The sequence below is a fragment of the Bemisia tabaci genome, chromosome 2 (genome assembly GCF_918797505.1).
Source record: "Bemisia tabaci chromosome 2, PGI_BMITA_v3".
Lineage (NCBI taxonomy): Eukaryota > Metazoa > Arthropoda > Insecta > Hemiptera > Aleyrodidae > Bemisia > Bemisia tabaci.
This window is the reverse complement of record NC_092794.1, coordinates 12,677,300-12,701,778: the sequence shown is the minus strand read 5'-3', so window position 1 is coordinate 12,701,778 and position 24,479 is coordinate 12,677,300. Positions and strand designations below refer to the sequence as shown.

General features: G+C 37.5%; 2 protein-coding genes across 2 annotated transcripts; both read left to right on the top strand.

Moving 5' to 3' along the window:
- Window positions 1-5,873: 5,873 nt before the first annotated feature.
- On the top strand, window positions 5,874-11,319 carry Scgbeta (sarcoglycan beta). Its single transcript, XM_019046555.2, has 3 exons — window positions 5,874-6,315; window positions 8,537-9,091; window positions 9,772-11,319. The coding sequence occupies exons 2-3, from the start codon at window positions 8,553-8,555 to the stop codon at window positions 10,088-10,090; spliced, it is 858 nt and encodes a 285-aa protein (XP_018902100.1). The 5' UTR covers window positions 5,874-6,315; window positions 8,537-8,552; the 3' UTR covers window positions 10,091-11,319.
- A 125-nt stretch (window positions 11,320-11,444) lies between these two features.
- Window positions 11,445-24,369, top strand: LOC109033634 (cilia- and flagella-associated protein 45). Its single transcript, XM_072296711.1, has 10 exons — window positions 11,445-11,755; window positions 12,918-13,120; window positions 15,391-15,537; window positions 15,983-16,131; window positions 16,974-17,163; window positions 18,389-18,562; window positions 19,371-19,544; window positions 20,529-20,744; window positions 22,523-22,692; window positions 23,409-24,369. The coding sequence occupies exons 2-10, from the start codon at window positions 12,926-12,928 to the stop codon at window positions 23,473-23,475; spliced, it is 1,482 nt and encodes a 493-aa protein (XP_072152812.1). The 5' UTR covers window positions 11,445-11,755; window positions 12,918-12,925; the 3' UTR covers window positions 23,476-24,369.
- Window positions 24,370-24,479: the final 110 nt, after the last annotated feature.

Below are 24,479 nucleotides of genomic sequence, written 5' to 3'. Positions count from 1 at the left end.
ATCAGAGAATTTTAACACCAGCCGTCAGAAATTTACTTTAACGATCTTTTCTGCATAACGTTTTTGAGCGGAAAATTCCTCACAAAAGTTATCCTCAAATGGTACAATTAAAATTTTTACGTTCTTGAAATTTAAAAGTGAATGGTTAGATCCTCTATACACGAGAGATAAGAGAGAACCTGCAGAGTAATTTTGGCGTGTAAAATTTAGAAAGACATCAAATTATACAACGTATCTATAACAGACATTGTCATCCTTGGAAACATTAAACAACAAAAATTCAATTTCGGAAAAATTCAAATTAATTTTCAGAGTCCTTTTTTAAATTTATTTTTCTCTCTAATTTTTTTACTTTTATTTTCGTCTACGTGCATGGGTCGTTGTGTACCTTTTTTTAGCTTTTTGCAGGACACTTGCTTGATAGCTCTATTGTGTTTGAATAAAACATGAATAAAAAATAATACGAAAATAATAAGATGAAATGCACATGTTTTTATCAACTTCTAATATGAGAATTGAAGAAAATAATCTCACAATTTTTTAACACACAGGATCTGAGAGACCCAAGAGGCTCAACAGGGGAGGCTATGAGAATGCTAACAAATTGCTTTAGCATTACTAAAACATCATAGGACCGGTAAGTATTGCAAAACCGGCAATTCTGAACAGCCGCGTGCGGCTTTTCTAAATACCAAAGCCAGGCCGCATCAATGTGAGCACAGCTAATGAGATGAGGTGACTGCAACAAATCAGTATAGATGATTCGTCATTCTGCTAATAATCACGACGCGACAAAATGTCAATGAAATGGGCTCAAAACAGTCTAACGTCATCTCTACGTCAGTCTCTGTATTTGTCCACGTCTAGTTAAAGAACCGCATTTCATGGACTCAAAGAATTTGATGAATTCAATAAAATAATAAATACAAAAACTGGCAGGACAAAAATCTCTCAGGATTGAAATAGTTGTCATGAACAATTGTATTGCTAAGTATTTAAGTATTAAAATTGTCAAACAACGATTTTTAGTAATGCGGTATTGACTACCTGATACATAGACAGTTTAAAGGAACGTACGTGACTTTGCGAAATAGTAAACGTGGGTTTACTGTTTACACCTTCAAAAACACGCTGCATATTTGGCAAACGACGTATAGTAATTGACACCTCGGAACTTATGCGTAATGGTGTAACATTTGAAGTAAATCCACGATGTTGAAGGCACTGTAAACGATACTTGCCGTTGCGCTATTTGCTGTTCACTTAAGCTCCAATTGAATCGGTTTTTTTCAAAAAGACTTCAGCGCTAAAGAATTGAAAATTCGAATCTTAATAAATACATGCATAAATCAATAAATAGTCTCAACTTAGATAAGTTGAAGAGCGCGCCGATATTGAGGTTTAAATTCGCTGGAGTACACGGAAAAAAATTTTTGGTGCTTATAGCCAGATAGTTGGTGACATTTACCATCTTGGATTCCCAGATTCGACCCCTGAGAACAATTTTGCTACGAGCACAAATGTATGATGGTTAGAAACCTAAAACCGCGATCAGGTAGGCGTTGAACAAAGATGGTAATTCGCACCAACACTGCTAGTAGGGCGGATAAAGGGAAAAAGTTCCCAGAATCGTGCATTTCTGGAAGAAATCATGAAACTTTCAGGATATCATCATTACCTATAGATGGTTCAATTTCGCGAGTGAGCCAACATTCTGAAGGCCATGGGGCCGGAGGTGGGCAGGGGGCCCTGATTTCGCTATGTTTTGCCGAATTTTTGCGTTGAATCATTGTTAGAACGCCGTTAAAAAATGTAAAATGTAATCAAATACTTATGTAAAAGTCATTAGTAGACTCTCTCAAATAGTATCCTGAAATGTTATCACTGTCCCACCCCGGAGCACCCCTCAACAATGCCTAAAATTCAAAATGGCGCCGATAATAAGGCCTCCGAAATATCGGTATTTTCACTTGTGCATATCCTTCATGTGATAAGTCATTTCTATGAAATTTTGGTCGTAGATTTCATTAATGAAGTCGATAAGAGTCCTTCGGTCAAAATTGGAGCCCCAAATCCAAGATGGTGGCCAAATTTGATAGGCAGGAGGGTGCATTTTTTCAAATTGTTACGTGATAAGGCAAGTTAATATTATTTTTCTTTGATTATTTATTCTTTATTTCTTCCCTGTATTTTACCGTTACTTACTTCATTTTATTTCTTGCAATTTTTTATTTTTTTACTTTAATTTAGTCACTTCATTTTAATTTTTATACTTCATTAAATATCTCTTCGTTGTTATTTATAACTGCATTTTATTTATCTATTTTTTCTTTTTTTCTTTTCATGTCGAGAATCGATTCAAAATTTTCAAACTAGGATTATTTTTACGATTGGCTAAAGTGCTTCTAGCATTGGACAAATAAGCCCAGGCTACTTACTTGAACAAGTGAGATTATGTAGAATAGAAAATAAAAAAATTACCCCTCTAAAGTACTGAAGCCTTGACATGGTGTTAAATATAGTGCATGCCTAGCCTACTGGTAAACCTGGGATGTTTAGCTTAACGACAGCATACAATTGACAAGAAACATTGTTAAAACATTAGTAACAATTGATAAATTTCTGCCATTTCCTTGGAATTTTGAATGTAGAAAAAAATTGATTTTGAAAACTATTATTAGTACCAGGGGCCTTTGGCCGCTACGCTGCCGACAACCAATGCGGAAGAAAACAACATACGTAAAAAGTCGTAGAACAACCGTGTTCAAGTTATCTCGGAGATTAATGGATTCAAATACCGTCAATGTTTTATTTTTGATCAATGTTTTTAAAAGAATACACACTGTTATTCTAATGAGTTTCCGCAAATTTTCCTGAGTGATTTAAAATAGATAAAAGAAAATTTGACTTAAAACGCATAATATCCGAAATCTAAGCTTAGATTCGGCTTCCTCGTGAAAAATCGATGCAATTTCATGTATCATATGTCACCATATCATGAAGGAAAGAGATTAACGTAGGCGTGCAGATTCTAACATATCAGTCCGACGTGGCAACATGGGTGATTCGGAGTGGGTCAGCATCAGCTGATGAGTAAGAAGAAGTTTGTTTTCTCGGAAACGGACGAACCAAATGCTTGACGCCGGCGTCTGGCGGCGTAGCTCAAACGTTTGAATTCTGTGCCTACTTCCGCATACCGGCCGGCTTTGATAGAATCTTTACGCCTACGATTACCCTCTTTTCTTTATGCTATGGTAACATATGATACATGAAATAGCATCGATTTTTCACGAGGAAGCCGAATCTGAGCTTAGATTTTGGGTATGATGCGTTTTAAGTTGAATTTTCTGAATTTGAAAATTTAAGACGGCGGACGTAGCCTAAATTGATACATCGGCTCCCATTCCATCGATTAAATTCGAATTTTTAGTCTAATTTCGAAAATTCGAAAAACCAAGGTGGCGGGCGTGGCCTAAAACGCTACCTCGGTTCCTGCTCGTCGGATTTTCGTAAAACTTGGTGCCAAGGGGAGGGGGGAGGAAAGAAATTTTCAAACACTGCAATCGATATGTCGCAGGCAAATAGTAAAATTAGGCATTTTGTCAAATGCCTAGGCAAATAGTCAAATACTAGGGGGCTATGCCCCCTGACCGCTACGCGGTCCAACCCCCTGAAGGCGCTCCGCGCCATCAATGGGCCGCTTCGCGGCCCTATTTTTACCTCCTATCAGTGTTAGTTTTATTTTTCCCCTCAAAAATTACGATATGAGGTATACTTTACTTTTAGAATGAAATAATTTTTGGTTTTGATAAATATTTTAGTTCGTTTTAATCCGTTTTTTTTTTAAATCAGTGAAAAATTTAACATCGTCCGAGTTTCTGAATTGTTGTAATAAATGCCCTTTAATTATCATTAAAACCGAGCAGAGTCAAGAATAATTAATTGCGCGAAGTCATATAGTTTTGCGGCGACTTTACCGTCGCCCGAGCCAGAGACGGGAAAAGGAGTACGCTCCACGAACATATTATTACACGCTTATCAGTCACACAAGGTGGGTTGAATATGAATTCTTGAAAATTTATCAACATACTTTCCCTAATCAGCCCATATCTGATTGCTTTCTTTGGTGACTCAATGTTGGTAAAGCGTAAAAAATTGACGGGGCAGACTACTAACAAAATACTTTAATTGAGTTATCTGAGATGGTGATCTTCATAATCAACAAGTTTATAATTTGCACTAACGCATTCTGTAGTTCAATGAGCCCACTTAACCGAGTAGCATCAACCAAAAACAAGATAGGTGAAGCGCAAGCGCACTCTTTGGTGCAATGAGTCAACTTGATGGAGCAGTTTACCATCAATTTTGTCTCGGTGAACAGATTTGTAATAGCTAGTAGCAACTAATTGAAAATGATTGATTTCCCTAAAGACGTTGTGGACAATACAATGCCGTTGGTATTCTATCAATTTTTTCATGTATACGGCACCAACTTTTAATTAACAAAACCAAGATGGTTATCCGCGCACAGTCATTTTTTTCCGTGTACATCCATTTTGGAACTGAACTGAAAAAGAATAAGTATCTGAGTCAAGTTTGATAATTTGGGAAGCATCAAAGGCCACTTGTGCCATCTTGGATTTTTGAATTTTTAAAATTTGACTTTTACGTCAATATACTGATTGACACCAAATTTCACAAAAATCCATCAAACAAGAGCCGAGGTATCATTTTAGACTACATTACGTCCGCCGTCTCGGATTTTCAAAATTAAAAAATTTGAGTTGAAATTCAAGTTTTCCGTCAAAAACTTCCACCTGGCAGTGCCAGGCTGGCACCAAGTTTCACGTAAACGGTAAACCGATCATATAAGAGCCGCATGTCGTAGGATCAGTGGGACTCTAAGCTGTGGTAAACGAAACCATTCAATTAGCAAACGTTAGTGCGCCTTCATTTTTGTCTGATACTGTGCAATACTTCCGTGGTGAAATAGTTGCTTATAGCGCCTGCAATAGATTTGCTTCGACTTTATGGCAAAAAATCACGATTACCGCTCAAGTTGCACTCTGGCGCGTGCGGAGTGCGGAGTGCGAGCATTTTTTCATCACCGACGGTAAGGTAAAAAGACAAAATGTGTTTGAATATTGAGCAGATTTGTATGGTTAGGATCATTTAAGAATACGTTTTAAATTTTAATAATAAGAGTTCCTGATAACTTTGAAAAAGTAAATACACAGTTTTTTATTTGTTAAAAAAAATTTCTCCGTTATCTTTGATGAAATATTAAAATTTTAAGACTTGATGGAAAAAATATACGGTCCTGAGGGATGCGATTCTGATCATTGGAGAGAAAAAGAGGGATAATGCATTTCTCTATCTCAAGTGAAAGTTTAGATTGCTCTTTTTTCAAACCCACTTAATTTCAAACTTGATGTTTTACATGCCCAGATTATGGATGGATAATCCGGCCCTGGTAACTTTGAATTTTATGAATTTTGCGGCGAAGCCCTTTCGAAGTAAAAAAGAAGGCAACTTTATCCTCTCCCTCAACAAATTCTGCTTTGCTTGTGACTTTTGCGATGAAACTAAAACTGTCATTTTTAGCAAAATCTCAACCTAAGTGCCACTTGAAGCACATACTGCAGTGATAACCGACCAACCAAAAGCAGTTGATAAGAAAAATGTTCGCATAAACACGGCCCGCGTTTTGTGTTACGAACGAAATCATAACACTGTAAAACACGCGGGTAAACCGGCAGCCCGATCTTCCGGCTAAAATTTGAACTGTTTCAGACTCGGGGCAGCATTTGGACCTGCGCGATGAGAACGGCAGCAAGAGAAGTGCGTGGGCATCAAAGACGTCCGCTCTCAGCGTGACGAAATCTAGAGACGACCCACCGAATGATTTACGCGAGAGAACGATTAAATTCGGTGTGGGAAGAAACAATTATTTGAAGGGTTCGACTGAATTTCTGTCGCGAAGTAAACGAAAGATTCTTAAAAATATTCGGATTCGTCGAAAGAATCGTGAAACACGGAAACGGCCGGCAACACCGTTTGTTTACGTGAACTTGCTATACCCAGTGCGCGTATAATCGCGGTTCCTCCTTAAAATTATTGGGTTACCCTCTCATCTTTGAACTTACCGATCTGCGTTCATAAATTTCTTCTCAGGGATACTCCATGCGTGTTCAATGATTAAATACCGTTCTCGTAGTTAACCCGGACTTTGGACGTTTTCTTGATGGATTGGACGCGGAAACTCAAACCGCCACCCTGATTTTGACGAGGGGATATTTTAGATCCCATTTCTAGGTAAGCAATGAATTTTTAAAAAGAAAAAATGAAACCACCTCAATTTTGTCTCATGAAAAAGTGTTGAATGTTTACTCAAAATCACGATTACGCAAATTAAAAATTCCGGATTTCCGCTGTTTCTTGTTTCACCCCTTTTCTTCATTTCAAGGAGCTCTTTTCCGGAGTTAGTACATAGTGCTCTTATAATTACGTCCAGCCGACGATAATAAAACAAATCGCATCATAAGTGAATCCAAAATTTAGCGGAGAAGAATGGAAGGGGAAAGCCCATAGCATGAGAACGGAGATTTCATCACGGTGCAGAAATCGATAGAGGGCAGCGCTCGTTTACGTTAGCTGAAATGTAGTGCATTTCAAGAGGCAGCGGCAGCCCTGAATGGAGGCTGCGCGTCGAGCCATTGCGCATCTTGCACGTTTAATTTTAGCGGCTAAGTTCTGCGCCCGAACGCCGATCGGACAATACGACGTCGCGGTCGTCCAAATTAGCTGTCATGCTAACTATAATTCTAGCAATGTATCCGCAGATTTTTCTGCATGATTTCGTAAACAGTTCAATTTAATGATAAGTCCTGACTTCTGAGATTTTCACTTCACTTTCGATTGGATCGAGGAAAAGGTCGAATTGAATTTCAGAGACTAAATTTTCAGAAACGCTTTTTTCGTTCATTAAGTAATTTGATTACGTAAGTTAGGTTCGTAAAAAAATTAACAGTTTACTTTTCGCCGGAAAGTTTACATTCTCCGAAAAAAAAAAATGCGAACGGTTTAATTCATTCGTGTGTTAGGGAAGTGCGTAAAGTTGCATTGTAATCTACATTAATTTTACTGTATTTTCAAGTCAGAATTATAATTTTATTAATTTCAGTTCAAAATACAAAGAAATTGAGAGCCCCCTGTTGAAATCATGCAAAAATATCATAAATCTGATGAATTTTGCCAACCGAGTGCCTAATACGTCCGGTGGTCTTGAATTTTGACGCGGCACAGCTTTAAGAATTTTTTAAATACTGTCTTAAAATTCAAGAATGCATCAACCGGTCAACTGTAAATCTCCTCAATAATACAGAAGTATAGATCCTCAGCATTCTTTTCATGCACACTGAGCACTTTTTACCCACATGAGCTTTTTTTTTGTTTTTGTAAATCACCAGCGGTTAACTCGCACGGGGTGCCATCTTACGCGCTTATTAGTAAACATTTCATGTAGTTAATTTTTTCGTGACTCCTAAATAGTAATAATGAGTAAAAGAATAAGAAGAAGGTGAAGAACACCCGTTGATAAACTCTCCTCACTGCGTGTCTCTCATTCCGTAGAGTTCGCCTTCAATACCTGTAACGGCAATTTGAGCGACTTGGGAGCACGAATAGTTGCGCGCAGTAGTTTTGGCGCATTCGCTCTGTTCCGGCGGGTACTTCAAGCTCCTGCGTATAATTGCTAGCAGCAGTTTCTGTCGTTTTCCTATATATGCGAAAAAGAGGCGTAAAATTGCAACACAACCCTCCAATCTCTGCTTTAAACATGGCAGCTTACAATTATTTTATGTTGCTTCGTTTCAAGACTACATTTCTGGAGCTGCAAATTTCGAACTGAAAGCTCCAGTTTAATTCGACATTTTTGGGTCTTTTTCACCCTGGTTGTTTAGAGGACTTTCATCTAAAGCCTGACCACAGTAACTCCATTTTGAGTTTTTGGGGCCTCAGCAAAATGATTATTGAAATTGATAGACAAGCAATAGACAAAAAGTAAAGAGAAAATTGAGCGATCCTGCAACACGTTTTCAAAGCAAAATTTTTCTCACTAATTTTTCAAGAGGAGACGAAGGGTACTAATTCTAGTAGCCGTGTAGTTCCAAGAGACCATCGCGCCGTGCCGTTGAAAGTATGCAATACGTAGGTAGGTAAGCCAACCCACCTCCGGACTGATTATTGAAATCGATAGACAAAGCAATTGACAAAGAAGTAAAGAGAAAATGGAGCAAACCAATTGGTGGAAGCGGGTGGTTACAATGGACTAAGGAGGTAAGTAATAGAGTAATGACAACCAACGAGAGATATGGTTAGTCCATCATCTTCCCTCCAAGTCTCTGGCATCCACTCGTTTCAACCAGTAGTATCGCCCCATGTTTTATTTGTCCTCTCCGTCCATCGCTTTGTCTATAAATTTTAGTCCATATTCCCATAGTTAGTCACATTCTTTAACATTTTTCTCTCTTTCCAGGCGGCATTGTGAGACGATGGAGAAAATGGAAGACTCCTCCCGGGACAGAAAAAGCGACCCGGGCGAAACGCACGCCTTCTGTATCTTCTCGTTGCTGATATTCTTCCTGGTCCTGGGGAACCTAACCTTAACCCTGCTCATCATCAAAGTCCTGCGCATCGGTTACGGCATGGAGAGCATCGAGAGCAACACCCTGGAGAACCTCCTCAAGTTCTACGGAGACGCCGACCTGGGCGAGCTCTACAAACCCGACGGGAAACTCAGCGGCTTCAAGGACCTCCCGGTCGTCATCGGGGGCACCGCCGGCTCGGTGGGCTTCGAGCTCATCGACCACCACCACAACCGCACCCCCGTCCAGAATTTGAGGGTCGAAAAGAACGGCACGCACTTGAAAAACGTGACGAATTTCGAGGTCGTCGATCCCGCCACCGGGCGCCCGGTCTTCTCCACGAGTTTCCCCAAGTTCTTCCTGCCCCCCGGAATGTCCAAGATCGACGTCAACATCGTCCACACGCGCAGGATTGCCAGCCCGATCAACACTACCCTCTATCTCAGGTCAGAGTCGTATATTTACACTGCACGGATAAAAAAAGCACGAGTTTGTTGTGTGATATGGACATTTCCAATTAATTGTGGTAAAACACGAATTAATCGTGGTCGTGCCCGAATAAATTAGGCTACTAACCTTGCGGCACTACCCAAACTTGAGTTGCGGTTCTACCACAATTAATTAGAAATGTCCGTATCATCCAACAAATTGTGGTAGTACCACAATTATAGGGAATAACCCCTAACACTTTTTTTCCGTGTGAAAAAAGAAGTTACGGGCTATATACACAAACCGTCCGTTCCAGGCTCTGAGGCCGAAAGGACCAGATGCTGGCGCTGCAAAGTGGATCGAGTCAATTAGAGAGGTCGGACATGAAATTTTTTACTAAAATTGTAAATCTTGATGTTGATTATATCACATATAAATTTCAATGGGTGTTTACAGCCGGTAATTTCACAAGGGAACCAATAGAACCACTTTTAGAACCTCAAAAAAAGTTATGGTCCGGTTTTCATACTTTGAATTTCTGATTTTAGTGAATATCGACGCCATATTTTAGCTTCACCTACATCACCCTGTAATCAAAACAAATTCTCAAAATGCGACCACCTACTTTTTATCTATATGAGTGGCACCTATGTTTATTCTGCCCTGTTTTTGCATTTACTTGACTTATTTTTCACAGATCCGAGTCGGTGACGCGTCTGAAAGGGAACGAGGGCACGCGCATGCGCGGGAAGAGCGTCATGTGGACGGCCGACGGCGATATCTTCGTCAAGAGCGTCAACGGGAGTTTGATTCTATCCGGGAAAAACGGGATCATCCTCGACCTGAAATCCTTGCATATCGCTCAGAATAAATTCAACAAGACTGTCAGCACACATTATAAACTGTGTGTTTGTATGCCTTCCGGCAAAGTTTTCCGGATCCCCATGACTCAACGCTATAACATGCATTTAGCGTGCAACTATGTAGACCAGATAATCGGAAAAAGCCCCTGTTAAGTCCTGGTTAGGCAAGACTATTGACATTTTTTCAAACATTTTAGGTGTGATCATACGTCGTTCCCCGAACTAAGGAACGTAACTCCATTCCAAGGTTGCAAAATCGACTCAAACAATTAAATTATTTTACAAAAATGCACTTGTGCAATTTTTGTCCAAATTTGTCTGATTTTTGCAAGGATCAGAAGAAAAATCAGCGAAATTTTCAGTTAAGAACGCCCAAGATTCTTCTAGTAAAAATGCAATTTGCGAGGGGAAATTTGGCAACATTTAATTGTAGTGACGTTCTTTCGTGAGGGAGACGACGATTTCTTTTAAGGTACCGTATGACTCTTTGAGGAGTATTATGGAATTTAATGTTTAGATGAAAACATATCAAATGTATTGTTACTCTTGAAAAAACATAATCAAGGTGAGGAAGAAAAAATTTTGCAAAATATTGGAAAATTATGGAATTAATATTGCAGCGAAATTTTTTACGTTGATGCTAATCAACTTTTAAAAAATAATACGAAAAGATTGGAGGAATGTTGGTTGAATACTACCGTAATGAATTTTTGTTATGATATCACTGATTCAATATTGATCCAATACAACATCGATACACTATCAAATATAAACCAATAAATCAAAGAATGTTACGTGAATGTTGACTCAATATTGCCTTAATGTTTGTCTTGACTGGGTAGAGATTGTAAAGAATGCAAAGCACCAGAAGTTTTTCTTTAGATTTTTCTCTAATAATGTCTTGGAAAAATTTTCGTGCGTCGAGACTTAGGAATAATATTCAAATCATTGTTTTTGCTTTTTATCAGAAAAGTTGTACATATTTTCCGGTGTTCAAAACGTAATTACTTCACTATCATTTGAATGTTAAATTTCGTTTCATCATATCCACTTATAAAATGAATAATAATGAGCACAATACTTAAAAAATCCTCTACTTTGGAGGAGAAAAGAATTCAAAATCATTGTAATAATTGTTATCAGCTATTGATTTTTTTCTACATTTATATTACTTCTCGTTTTAGAGGTTTGACCGCAAAATATTCTCGATTTTGATGCGGTAATTTTTCAAATATTAAACGTATGTTCCTGCGGCTTGCGTGACTATAACTTACGGCAAGCTTAAACCCAAAATAATGGAATTACACTCTAACCTTCCCTGGAAAATTGATTTTTAAATCTTTCATTTGTCTTTTTTTAAATAAATTTAGTTGTGTAGAGAACTCTACGTTTATTTTATTTTTAAATTACTTATTTGACCCCGCGTATACTGTACTGAACGTAAAATCAAATACTTAGTCAAATTCCTATGTGAAAGAAGTTATTGATGATGATCTAATGAACCGTGAGAGGGGGGCGGGGAGGGTTAAAGTCTTTGTCCAACGCGTTGCCATGCCAGTCTCACCAAACAGTTTCCGCACCCTCCGATAACTGTTGCTGAAAATAGAATGTATTAACTTGGATATTAAATTTTTGGATTGATTATTTTACAATTCATACAGAAAGTTATTTGGAAAACGCGATGTATTAAAGTGCTCAAAGAGGATGATTAAAATTGAAGTAGCCTCTTGGTCTATCTAATATTCCCCTGTTCAGGATTACAAAGGATTATTCATGGAAAGTAGCTAAACTCTATTTTCGAAGAGCTGAAAACAGCAGGTCAGTGCGTGCATTTTCCTACGAATTCTTCTTCTTCCTAAGGTAAAGCTTAATATCAATAAACTTTAAAAGCTGTATTTAGCTTGAAATCAAGACCAAATGAAACAATCTATTCGTCTGGCGTATGCGAGTCTATGTGGGTGCTATAGGTTCAAGTCATGTAAGATCAACAACTTGGAGGACCTTATATTTTCAGAATATTAAATGAATTGACTACCTGATTGTTCAAGAGCTTTGCTCTAGTTTATCAATCATTCAAAAAATAGTTTCTCACTTTTTGGAACCATTCAGAGTTCATTTGTAATGTCTCTCGAGGAATATCTTGATCTCCCCAAGAAGCTTCTTTAAGGGCTCGACAGGCCTTTTCAGTCCTATATTTATTGGGAAACTAATAAAAGGTTTTCAGAGACTACTGAGGAGGCCCAAAATAACATATTTCATTACGTGTTTTTTTTTCTTGCAGTATTTTTTTGTTCCTTTTTATATGCTTAATCTTTCACAAGGCTCCTGATTGAAATGGATCTGCGCTAATTTGAAAAAGTGTAGAGCTAAGTACCCAGTCACTTCATTTCCACGTAAAAATTTGTTGCCCACATTATTCCATTTTTATGAAGAACAATCACGATCCAAAGGTGTGACGTGCTTTGCGATGTATCGATTATCATCGATTTAAACCTATGGAAAAGGATCGATAAACAGGGTGTTAGCAGCGAACACCTCAATAATCGATTCTTTACCATAGCTGCAAATGGGGAAATATCGATAATCGATCATTTACGATTCGCCACTGTCATGATCTCGTATGAAACTTATCAAAACTCTCGATTGGACCAAAGAAAGATCACATCATGTATCGATTAATGATAATGGTAACCTCCATACTCTGTTTGTCATAGAAATGATATTAATGAAACAAAATTTACATAGCGAATTGAGATATGTAATTTTTTCTGATAGCATGGTCAAAATCATTCTTTAAAATGTAACTGGGATTCGCGTCTCGTTACGTGCGTGTGTCTGGAGATTCAAGCATAGCCCAAGCTCATCACATGACTTTCCAAAAAATAAATAAATAAATAAAAGTAAAAAAAAATCGAACAAAGTTTATTGCATAATTGGGTAACTTTTCTCCTCGAATTCCACATTTTAACTCTTCTTATAGGGACAAGAATGGACACCCAGAAAGAAGGAAACCGCCTAAAAAAACGGGGCAGAACCAGGCGACGAGGACCAGGTAAAAATGAAGTCATCAGACTGGTGGAGCATAATGGAATTCGGGACCTAAGAATTCCCTGTTTAAAAAGGAAACCTAAACCAATTGTTTTAGATCCAAAAACAATGCAACAAATAGAACAGAATTCAAAGGTATGCCTCATTTTCACACCTCTCGCATTATTTGGAGTTGCACCAACATGCAATCAATTGGACCGAGTTTAACAGAAAGGAATACCAAGCCACATCAGCTATTGCCAAGTTTAAGTGGGCAATTAAATTTGTTACGAGGGAACGTTTGTTCGGATTTCTTTGAAAACTTTAAGAAATTTGGTTCGTACCATGGAGAATTTTACGAAAATCCGCACAACCGTTTTCATGTAAAAAATTAAATTGCCCAATTAAACTTGGCAATAGCTGATGTGGCTTGGTTCATCTCTGTTTAACGCGGTCCAATTGAGGTTGCAATTCGGTATCTTTGAGAAATTTCTTACGTATAAATTATAATTTTAAAATCAATCTTAATATCCGAGAAAGTATCAATTCCCGAATGTTTTCATTAAAAATGGTTTAAAAAAAAAAAAAAAAACCTTGTATATTTTCTGAGGTTATAGGACATTTCGTCAACGATTTTTTGTCCCCGCGCCTGTATTTTCCAGTAATTTACGTCCACGCGTTTTTTCGACTCGGGAATTTTGGTCCACGTACCAGTTGAGACCCTAAGTTAATTGGTCCACATGTAAATACAACCTCTTGATTTGCCTTGGCTAAAGGCTCTTAGATTTTTCCTGTGTACGATAAGTATCTTGATTTATTTTGCGAGGAAAGATCTATACTTTTAAAGGATGCCTGTCATTCTTAATACGTTCAATTTCGTGTAATACTGTGCAACACCTCTGTTGTGAAATAGTTGCTCCAGCCGCCGCGCCGCCACGCGGCGGGCAGTCGGTCAGCGCGAATCGCGCATTGGCGCCTACAAACCTAAGTGGATACTTCAAGCATTGTGTAATGCGTGAAGTATCCACTTAGGTTTGTAGGCACCAGTGAGCCTCTCACGCTGGAAGCACGCCGCTCCGCTCTGTTAGGTTCTAATATTAATACTCGCATAGTCACCGTTCCTTAACTGATGATTTCGAAATTTTTGCACACTATGCATTGATTATTCTCATTTCAATTGAAGAAAACAAAAATATGTATCAATTTATCAAAGGAGAGTAATAATATAATGTGTTTTTTAAATATTGGTGGTTCGGTGTCAAATTTAATGATTTCCAAGGCACTTTAATTTTTTATTTTACATTTTGTGCTTTTACTGTGCTGCAGCGAGGTGTACGCGCAACCAAACGCTCAAAATTTGACGTATTTGACTCTAAAAGATCGATGTACAAATAGGTTAAAAGTAAAGATTGCGTGCTTCTTGGTTTTTTTCCCTCTTTTATTCATTTTTGCAGTTTCTTTCGGCACAACTGCGGCTCATTGAGATTAATATAGGTGCAATCGCTTGGAAAAGGTTTTACAAATATTTGTCACGTTTTAAAAATATAAATGTTTTCAAAACGAAGTAATAATTTCGTAAAAAAAAAAATAAAAAAAATAAAAAAAAAAGTACCTATGCATATGTAAGGTATATTGTACATCGAATATTTTAAGGATAGAAATAAAACCATATATTCACCAATGACAATTTAAAAAGATGAATCAAAAGGAGAAAGTAACATTTCATTTAGAAAATGAGCAATCATAACAACACCTCCTCCTCTCTCAATTTAATATTGTCAGTACGATTTTACATACCGACTAAAATATAACGCTTGGACCAAGTCGCCGTTGCTTATTTTACGTGTGGGCGTAAACTACTGGACAAAAAAGGTGCGCGGACAAAAAATCTTTAACAAAATGTCCTAGAACCTTTCCTCTACATCCCGATTTGAATCGTATTTTGCAAAGAGAAACCAACTTTTTTCGGCTAATTTTAGAAGCAAATTACGCCCTATTAGTTTCCTCATGCAGATATGTACTTTTACGCATGAGGCGAAAAAAGTAAAAACAATGTTTGATTATTCTATGAATTATTCTTCACACAGCAGATTGTTCATGGCGATTTTGAAAGTTGGCGACATTGTTTTTCCCCCATTACATGGGGAATACCTACATACATTACATTACCCAATACATTAAAAATATCGACTTTACGCGAAGCAAGCTGCTTCAATCGATTATGTTTCAAATACATTTAAATGGAAGAAATTCAGTGTTTCCAACTTTAAAGAGTCGCCGCCGTCAAATTGGTAAAAAAAGTGTCCAGCAAAAATGCGGCAACTTACGAGAATTTTTGCAAAAAGACGAACTAAAGGCTCTTTAGATTTTCTTATAAAATGTTCACTCAGAACTTATACGAGCTTTTTTTGGCTCTTAAATTATAGGTCGTTACGTTCGAGGACAAAATTAAGAAAATCGAGGAAATGCGAAGAGCGAAAGAAAAAGAGGCTGAAGAAATCGAAGCACACTCAAGGAAATTAAGGGAAGATTTCGAAAAAAAATACCAGGAACATGAAGAACTTACTGCCGAGGTAATAATAAACTCATATCATAATGAAAATAATAAATATTTCTTTTTTTTAGCTTCAAAATCATTGGCAGAAAATTACTGAGGTCGCGAAATAGAACTATTTCTACTAAACGGAACTAAAGACAAACAGTAAAGATGGGATGTGCTCTAGAAAGGTGGATAAGAAACAATGTAAAAGTGGGCGTGATTCCCTTTGGGAAAGTGGAAAAGCGGGATTTTACATTCTAAGAATTTTTATCCAAGAATTTGCACAGACTTGCGTAAATGATTTATCGATTAATATGGCGATTCTTAATAATTAGACGTTGCAAGTGAAATTCTGAAAAATGTGCTCGGCAACACCAAAGATTTTTCTTCCTAGAATACAAAGAAAAATTACATTTTAATTTAATAGTCTTTCCGTAAGGTTCCCATCATATTTTTGCTACCCTCGTAAATTGTTGCAGGAGCGCGAAAGAGCTGAATATCTCTTACAACGGGCTGAGCAGATACGTTTCGAGCAAGAAGATGAAATAAAACGATGCAATGCTCTAATCCTAGCGACCAAGTGCAATGCTATTCGAGATGCACAGGTTGCAGAAAAGCGAATTATTAAGTGAGTTCGTCCACAGTTTTTCACCGGAAAATTGAAAATCAATTTTATTTTCTCGTATGATGCACAATTTTTAAAACCATGCTCTTATTTAAAACTAGGGTCGAACTAAGGGTGCCGCACGGGACGCCTTCACAAGGACGTTAAAAAAAGAGGAGGGGCAAAGATGAAGAAAGGAGGAGAGAGTCAATGGAACAAAGAGTATAAATAAAGTGCGTATAACGTAAGGAAAAGACTTAGCTAGAAGCAGCACATAATATGTCACGTAAACCTGTTGATAGATATCGTCTATATTTAAGCAGTAACGTCATTTCATCAAAAATTTGGGGGGGGGGGAGGAAAAGACCCGACATGACCCCTAAAATACCTAAGTAAAGAAAATGAATCGAATTTTCAGCAATTCGTTCAATGTCTCGTTTACCCAGGCTTTTGCTACCGTGCGTGAGGGGGAGGGGGTGGCTGCTTCCCTCATATGACGCCACTTTCCAGAAGGTCCGTCTTCGATTTGTACTACATTTTGCAATTTGAAACTATAAATTCTAGCCCGGTTTCGTATGTGCCATTAGTTTTCCCTAAGCACGTAGGTGTTTTTCCAGAGGAGCCAGAATTTATGGTTCCAAATTGCAAAATGCAGTCCATTTTGCTATGCATAGGCAACAAAGATACCGGGGAGTCCGAATATGTATTTGGTTGAAGAAACACACAAGTATATCGCTGAAATATTGAATTTATGAACGATTTGATATAGCTCTCTTTATCTCATTGCAATGTATTACGTCTGCTGTTTAAGGATAAATTAATTGATCCTAAAAATACATGTAAATTTGAGGAATGATCATTTGTAGGAAACAGTTGGAAAACTATGAAATCCAAATGGAAGAAATGATGGAGAAGGAGAGGCAACGCGTCTTGCAAGAGTATGAAAAGAAAAAAGAAAATGAACTTGAGAGGAAACACGAATTCATTTTAGACATTATCCAGCAGATCCAAGAGAATCAAAGAGCTCTCGATCGGGAAGCTGCCGCACTCGAAAAGGTAAAAAGTAAAAAATGTACTTTTAAAAATGACGTGCGGTAAGAAACTGTTTAAGTAGATCAGATTATGGCGAAATTGTTTTCATATTTGTAGAGGAATTTACGTGAAGAATTTGACTTTTTTGTGCCGATTTTTAAACACACTTTATCTCAGGAATTACTAAATTTTCGAATTTAAATGAGGAAAAAGACAATACTTATTTACAACTGCTAAACCAAACATTGGTTTTTCTTTCTTTCTTTCTTTCTTTCTTTCTTTCGTTTATTAGGTAATATTTCCATGTAAATTTATTACTGTTACTGCCTTCTTTAGAGGTGTAAATGGCCGTAGATGCTAAAGCACCGCTTTAAAATAAAATTATTTTACTACTACTACTAATGTAATTTACATCTCCTGTGTTTTGTGTTTGGTTAATCTCAAAATCTACATACATTCCTCTTCCTGCCGCCCTAAAATTAATTTTAAACCATTTTATTTCTATCTCCTACTGTTAATCAAAAACTATCCTAAAATTTGATATACATATAGATATCGTAATGAGGTTACGGATGCCCTCTGGATGATTATTGATAATTTTACAGCTCGTCTAGTAAAATTTTCTGGATGGATCGCTACCAGTTCCATCTATCAACACCTTCCTTTTTCCATTTATTCCTCTCTTTGGTAACACGGCAGATCTGACAAACTACTCGGACGGGCTTGACGTGCTCATTCTTGCGTGGACACGACTGGTCGGAGTGCCTTCATGTGTTCGTGTATGCAATAAGCACATCCGTAAAGCTCGAATTGTTGCATCAACGCGTTTATTACTACCTATCCTTCGCGTCTGTCAAACGAAATACTAATTGGGAGCATCTTGCCCCGATTATTTAAAAGATTTTTGTTTTGAATATCTTATTTGATTCCATTTATATTTTATTAAAATTTTTAGTTAAGTTAAACTAATAATTTTCAAAACAATTGAATTTATTGGTTTAAATTTTAATTAAGAAGTTTAAACTAATGATTAAATTATCCTTACCTACTTAAGTTATCCTTGTAATTTATGCTCCGGGTTCTAAAAATTTCCGGATTTTTACGCATTGTCTTGAGAATCATGCATATCTTAACTCAAAGGAGGCACTTCAGTACAGAGGGATCCTTGTCTTACGTCCAAAACGAGCGAGTTCTTGGATTTTAATTTTTCCTAAGGACGAACTTAAGTGTCCCTGTTGATTTTATTCAGGAAATTGTCGCAAGTAAACATCTGGCTAAAACATTAGAGGCAGAGGCAGCTAGAGAGAAAGAAGAAATGCTAGAAAAACAAAAGAAACGACGCCAAGAAATGGCCGAGACCAACGAACAGCAAAGAGAGCTTGCAAGAAGGCAAAAAGAACAAATTCGACTGGCTGACCTGAAGGTATGTATGAACCATTATTGGTTAATGGTTATCAATGGTTGGTAATTGGTTATTAATGGTTGGTAGTGGGTTTTAAATGATTGGTAATTGGTTATGAATGGTTGGTAATTGGTCATTAATGGTTAATCTTTCGCTGTTTCCTTCTTTTAATATTTGAGTTCCAGTTGATTAGATTGCGTAGCTCGGAAAATGTTCATTCTACATTGGAGCTTTAGCACAGAGGCCAGGAATGTGGAGGATGGGGCAAATTACATTTGGACGTATTTTTGCCAAACAGAACTATGTGCATCATGATATGAGCCCTGAAACCCATAAGAATATATGCATGACAGGGTTTACGTCACAATGCACAAAGTTCTTTGGTAGAAATACGTCCAATCGTCCATTTTAAGATTAGCTCTGTCAGGAAAAATGATTAAATATTTGTAACAGACAATATTTTGAGACATCGGTTTATTTTTGGTGACTTGAAATGTTCCACTTGTAGGAAAACGGATAAAAATTAAAAATTAAATCCGAAAAATGAGGATTTTTTTCTCTGCTTGGTGTTTTGAGTGTGGGTTGTGGGTCGTGTATCATGTCCCTAAAAGGGATGTTTTTGTTTTCTAAATTTAGGAGCCGCTTGAAATTGAGTGAAATATTTGGCGAAAATGTCTAAGTTATTCGCCTCTTAACTATTAACGATTTAGACTTTATATTCCAACTTTAATAAGACAAATTAATACTATAATATAATTTAACTTCTTTCGTTCTTCGTTCTTCTCTCTATGCTTCTTTCGTTTCATGCCACCCTCGCTTCCATGAACAGATTCAAGAGTTTATGCGACAGAAAGCAGAACGAGAGGCTAGACGAGAGGAGGAAATCAAACAACAGCGCCTCCTCAGAGAGAAAGAACTAATAAGGATGCGGGCAGAACAAGATCGAGCCATCGACGAACAAGCACGAAGAGATATTATTTTAGCGATACGGATACAAGATGAGGTAAAAACTATTATAAAAACAAGCATTATGTATATGAATGTAACCGAGATGGACTACTGACGTAGATCGGCCGGAGTGTCGAGAAAGGATCACGTTCAGAATGAAAGGATACGTGAAATTATGGGCTTTGGAAACAACGTTGTGCATGACATTTTCACACAACAGCTTGTCTGTTATGGGCGTGTGCAAAGGATGCCAGATGATTGGTTGCCTAAGAACGCTCTGGATTGAGTCCCCCCTGGCAGAGAACGTAGAGGACACCCTGCCAGATCATGGATTGAGGGAATAAGGCAGGAAAAAGGAGATGCGATCTGCCAGGGGAGCTCTGGCAAGATCGCTGTCAGTGGCGGTTGGGTGCCGCAGAGCGCATAGAAGCGCTATAAGAGCGACTTAGTAGTAGTAGTAGCATTATGTATATTTAATTCTTCCCAGGACAACCTCTCTCCATTTTAAATTACACTATTTTTCCGGTTTTTTTTTTCTCGTGTGTATGTCAATCTTAGCACCTGATTTTTTCCAAATCTCAGAACAACGGCGATCCAGGGCGAGAATCATAGAGGCTTAATTGCAACGCAAAATCTCAAGATTTTACCGCACAAATTATGTGTTTAAGTCATTACCGATCAGTGTGTGTTATCCATAAACATTTTAGAAATATTCGTCACATCACAAGAAAAATTCTCAAAAATAAGTTTAAAAAAAGTGGAGCCATTTTTAGGTGAATTAATGAATTATTCGGTTGAATCGTTGCTACGCTGGAATGTAATAATTAGTCCATCTGACACTCACCTATTACTTCATTTGTTGAACCGTACTTAAAGTGATGTCATGACCACTTAAGTGAAACATCAGTGTCAGTTGCTGAAAAATAGCTGAAGAAACTATTCTCAAATACCTTAGTTGTTGTTGGATTTTTTGTAAATCGTCCTAAAACGTTGAAAATCGACGATAGTGCATGATGAAACTTAATATCTTCATTCTAAGGTGGAGAGAAACTGGAGAGAACGTGAGAAGGCGGCTGTGGTGAAAGAGGCGATTGCGCTAGAGAAGTTGAAAGAAGCCAGAGCTGCTCAAATTCTTGACAAACGAAAATGTCAGGCCGTAGAGGTAATGAAACGTAAAGAAGAGATCCAGAAGATGATTCAAGTCTGTCAGGAGGAACAAGAAGAGGAGAAACTTACTCAGATGCAAAAATTGAAGGTCGGTTCCGTCCACTTAAATAAGTATCAATTTTTTTTTCATTTCATATGCTAATCTTCTCACAAAAATTTTAATTTTGAGTCTTCTTGATTCACGCACCATATAATTACATCGGGACATATATTGTGTGCTAAGGAAATATTAGACTAGAACAGTACTATTTCTATTTCCTTCCCCTACCTCATCTTTTCAATAGTGCCGCCGAGATGCGTGACACAAAATAGCAATGTTCCAGAACCGCGAATTTTTTTCATTTTTTTCTTCATTTGCGGTATTTGAATCAACTTACAATCGCTCATTGCTTGAAAGCTCCAACTACGGGCGAAAAAAAAAGTTCGCCTTCATTTTTGGCCGTCATGCAATTTACGCTGCTTGGAAGTTGCAATATTTGTATCGCACATTTTTTCACGGCACTAATATTATTCAGAATAGCATTTGGGGGAACAGCGACTCTACATCGAATCAATCAGAAATTTACATAGATTTTTTTACGGAACACAGTGTCTGCTTATTGTAAATTTGTTATTTGTTCCGGACACGTAAAATTTAGCGATTCGAAATATTAGTTTCATTTACTAAAGGAGCTTCGTTTGTTTATTTCAAACAAATGATTTTTCCAATTTTTAACAGCTTGACCCACTCCCAAAAATGCATAAAAATGCAAATCAATTCCGAGGAAGGAACTAAGTTCATATTTAACGTAAACCCTATGATTTGTAAAACTTGATACTTCCGGGGGCTTACGTGGAAATGGAAAAACGCCCGCGCACGTTGGAGGATCGACGATTTAGCTTTTTCTCAGCGGTATCAATTGAGGGGCTTGGAGGACAAGGCGCATAGGTGCATTTTTGTTTGCTATTTCGAGGTATACGTGTTTGAAATTTTGAAATTACATGGATCCTTATGGCGGAAAAAAAATTCGAACCGACTTTTTGATACATACTTAAAATTGGGATTTGGGAGCGAATTTTCCACCGAATATGCATTAGGATTAGTTTCACTCGAAATCATTGAAATCTCAATTTTCGAAAACTGCACGTATGCGCCTTGTCCTTCAAGCCCCTCAATTCAGGACCAATTGACCAAAATAATTTTAACTTCCGCCGCCGCGCCGACCGCACTGTGTTTGACGCAATGCGTGAAGTATTCATGCAGTCTTGTAGGCGCTGTGCGTTCCACGCCGACCGCTGACAGCTGTGTGTTTGACGCAATGCGTGAAGTATTCATGCAGTCTTGTAGGCGCTAGTATGTGTTTCATGCCAACCGCCGCGCCGCGCCGAGGGTTTTCTCCTTTTCATCTCATCAAGTCATCGTCATCATTGTTCCGCCACTCCAGGCCGAATTGCGGGTATGGTTTATCTCTCAACTCGACTAATGAAAGGTCCTTCTCTTGTATCGCCGAAAGACGACAAAATTAGAAATCACTAAACTTCTACTCTAGGGAAATGAGAGATTCTGCCGCCTTTTCCCATTCTTAATTTATTTTCTGAATCCAAATTTTTATATATATTTACATTTAAAAAAATTGCAAAATTTGCCGCTTCCTAAATTGAATGGGCCGCGGCCCATGTGGCCACCCCTAAATCCGGCCCTAGTAATTTTGGGGTACCTACCCTCCAGTGGCATGGCGTGGATTGCGATATGTCGATTTATCTGCCATTTAAACCTATGGAAAAGGATCGGTAAACATGGTGTTCGCAACGAACATCTTAAAAACCGATTATTAACCATAGCTTCAAATGGGGAGAAATAGATAATCGATCTTTCAAAATGCACAGGTTAAGGAGGAGTACCGCCGAACGCTTCTGGAGCAGATTAAGCAGAAGGAAGAGGAGAAGAAGAGAGAACGGCAACGAATAATCCAGTTGGGAGAGCAGTGGAAAGCAGAACAGGATCAACGCGACAGAAAAATTAAGGAAATAATGATGAAAAAAATTGATGCAGTCAGGTAGTTGTTCTTTCCATTTACTTTTATTCCAACTATTTTATTTTTTGTTTTGTTTGCTCCTCTTTCACAGGTACAATTGGAGGGCTTAGAGGACAAGGCGCATAAGTGCAATTTTTGAAAAAATGCCCTTTTTCCTACAAATTATCCATGATCACGGTCAAAAATGTGTATGTCAATTGTGACGCCCCTGATTTCATTATTCAGGAAGACTCCATTGCAAAATATATCTTTAAAATTGTCTGTAAATATTTTTGAATATAAGTCTCTAGACCTCGTCAAATTTTTGTCTGAGGACCCAAGGACCCCCCTTCCCTCCCATTTTTGAGGTATTAAGTATGTAGAATGAACAAAGTTCAGCTTAAAAAAAAACCAGGTAAAATATAAAATCACCCATTTATGCAAAAAAATCGATGGCATAGATTTCGTTTCGGAATTAAATAAAAAATCGACCGGTTACGTCCAAGATCAGTTTATTATTCGACTTCAAAGTTTCCCCAGTTCGGATTGAATTATATTCTGTCAATCAAATACGGAATGTGATCAATAAATGTGTGTTTGTGTAATACTACACCTCGTTGTACTACCAGCTGTTAAATACTGAAATTTATCAGAGAATTTGCATTCTTAGTTTGTAATAAATCGCAGAATTTCGAACTTTCAGACTTCCATAGAATGTGAGTATCTAATAAACGTTTTATTCTATCTTAATGTTTCAGATCGCGCGATGTTCCCGAAATATATATTCGGGAAATTGAAAGACAGTTACGTCTGACTTCTCCTTGAAGATGAACAAAATTAAAATCCTGGAACTTCAGACTGAAACCAGAAATGGGCACTTGCGCAAGCTGGAAGAAGATTAAAAGGAGCTTAATTTTTCACTATCGAAGAAAATCATTCAATGTGGTCGCATGAGACGTATGTAATTAAATAAAACTTCTGACAAAAATAATTGTTAATCGTTTTTTCTCGTTGCCTGACAAAGTGAAAACAACTACTTTGATTTAAATACGCCCTCTGAAATCCCCCGTTCTTTAGAATTTCTCCAAGAAATCTACTTAAAGTTTTGCGCAGAATTTTACAGGTTCCCAAAACTATCTCGGTTTCAAACTTGAATCAGTGCTCCTCGAATGTTTCCATTGGAGGCTTACGGTAAGCAGCTTCAATTATAGAAGTTTCAATTTATGAAATATCTTAACGCTCCAAAATACGGATTTAGCACCTTCCCGGCTCCACCCGAGCGTTAATTTGCTCTGAAAAAATTTGCTACAAATTTTTTTTATTTATTTATTTCTGAGGAGGTGAAATAAAAACATCTTCCATCTTTAAGAAATATTAGAGTGGATACACCGGAGGACTCAAGAAATAAGCGTTGATTTCTCATGAGAAAGTTATTGCAAAATTTAAATTTCCATCGTTGCAATGTCTCCTGGACACATTAAAATTTCAAATTTTTTACAAATGATATTTTTCCGTGAACAGTTTTTTCTGACAACTAAAACGAAAAGAATATGGAAATTCTTCATGACCTTGTTAAATGCACCCGGCTAATATCTTGCACATCGAAATTTTTATTAAAGAGAAAATTATAAAAAGTGAAACGTTCTAATTTCTTGTGCAGTTGAAATTTGATGACCTTACTAACCTTAGCGATAAACAGAAAGGAGTGTTAGGGTTGAAGAGTCAATTAGAAACTCAGTTTCATGTATAGGTACTTTCTAGATTGTTATTTCCCTTCACCATACGTGTTAAGCAGCCACGAGAATTGGCGTTCCGAGAAACGATAAATG

Excerpts from the sequence above, each read along its gene's own strand:
- Scgbeta (XM_019046555.2), top strand. The coding sequence starts at position 8,553 with ATGGAGAAAATGGAAGACTCCTCCCGGGACAGAAAAAGCGACCCGGGC. Across the intron at positions 9,092-9,771 it reads AACACTACCCTCTATCTCAG|ATCCGAGTCGGTGACGCGTC; the intron begins GTCAGAGTCGTA and ends TATTTTTCACAG.
- LOC109033634 (XM_072296711.1), top strand. The coding sequence starts at position 12,926 with ATGGACACCCAGAAAGAAGGAAACCGCCTAAAAAAACGGGGCAGAACC. Across the intron at positions 16,132-16,973 it reads GCAGAAAAGCGAATTATTAA|GAAACAGTTGGAAAACTATG; the intron begins GTGAGTTCGTCC and ends GATCATTTGTAG. Across the intron at positions 19,545-20,528 it reads CGATACGGATACAAGATGAG|GTGGAGAGAAACTGGAGAGA; the intron begins GTAAAAACTATT and ends CTTCATTCTAAG.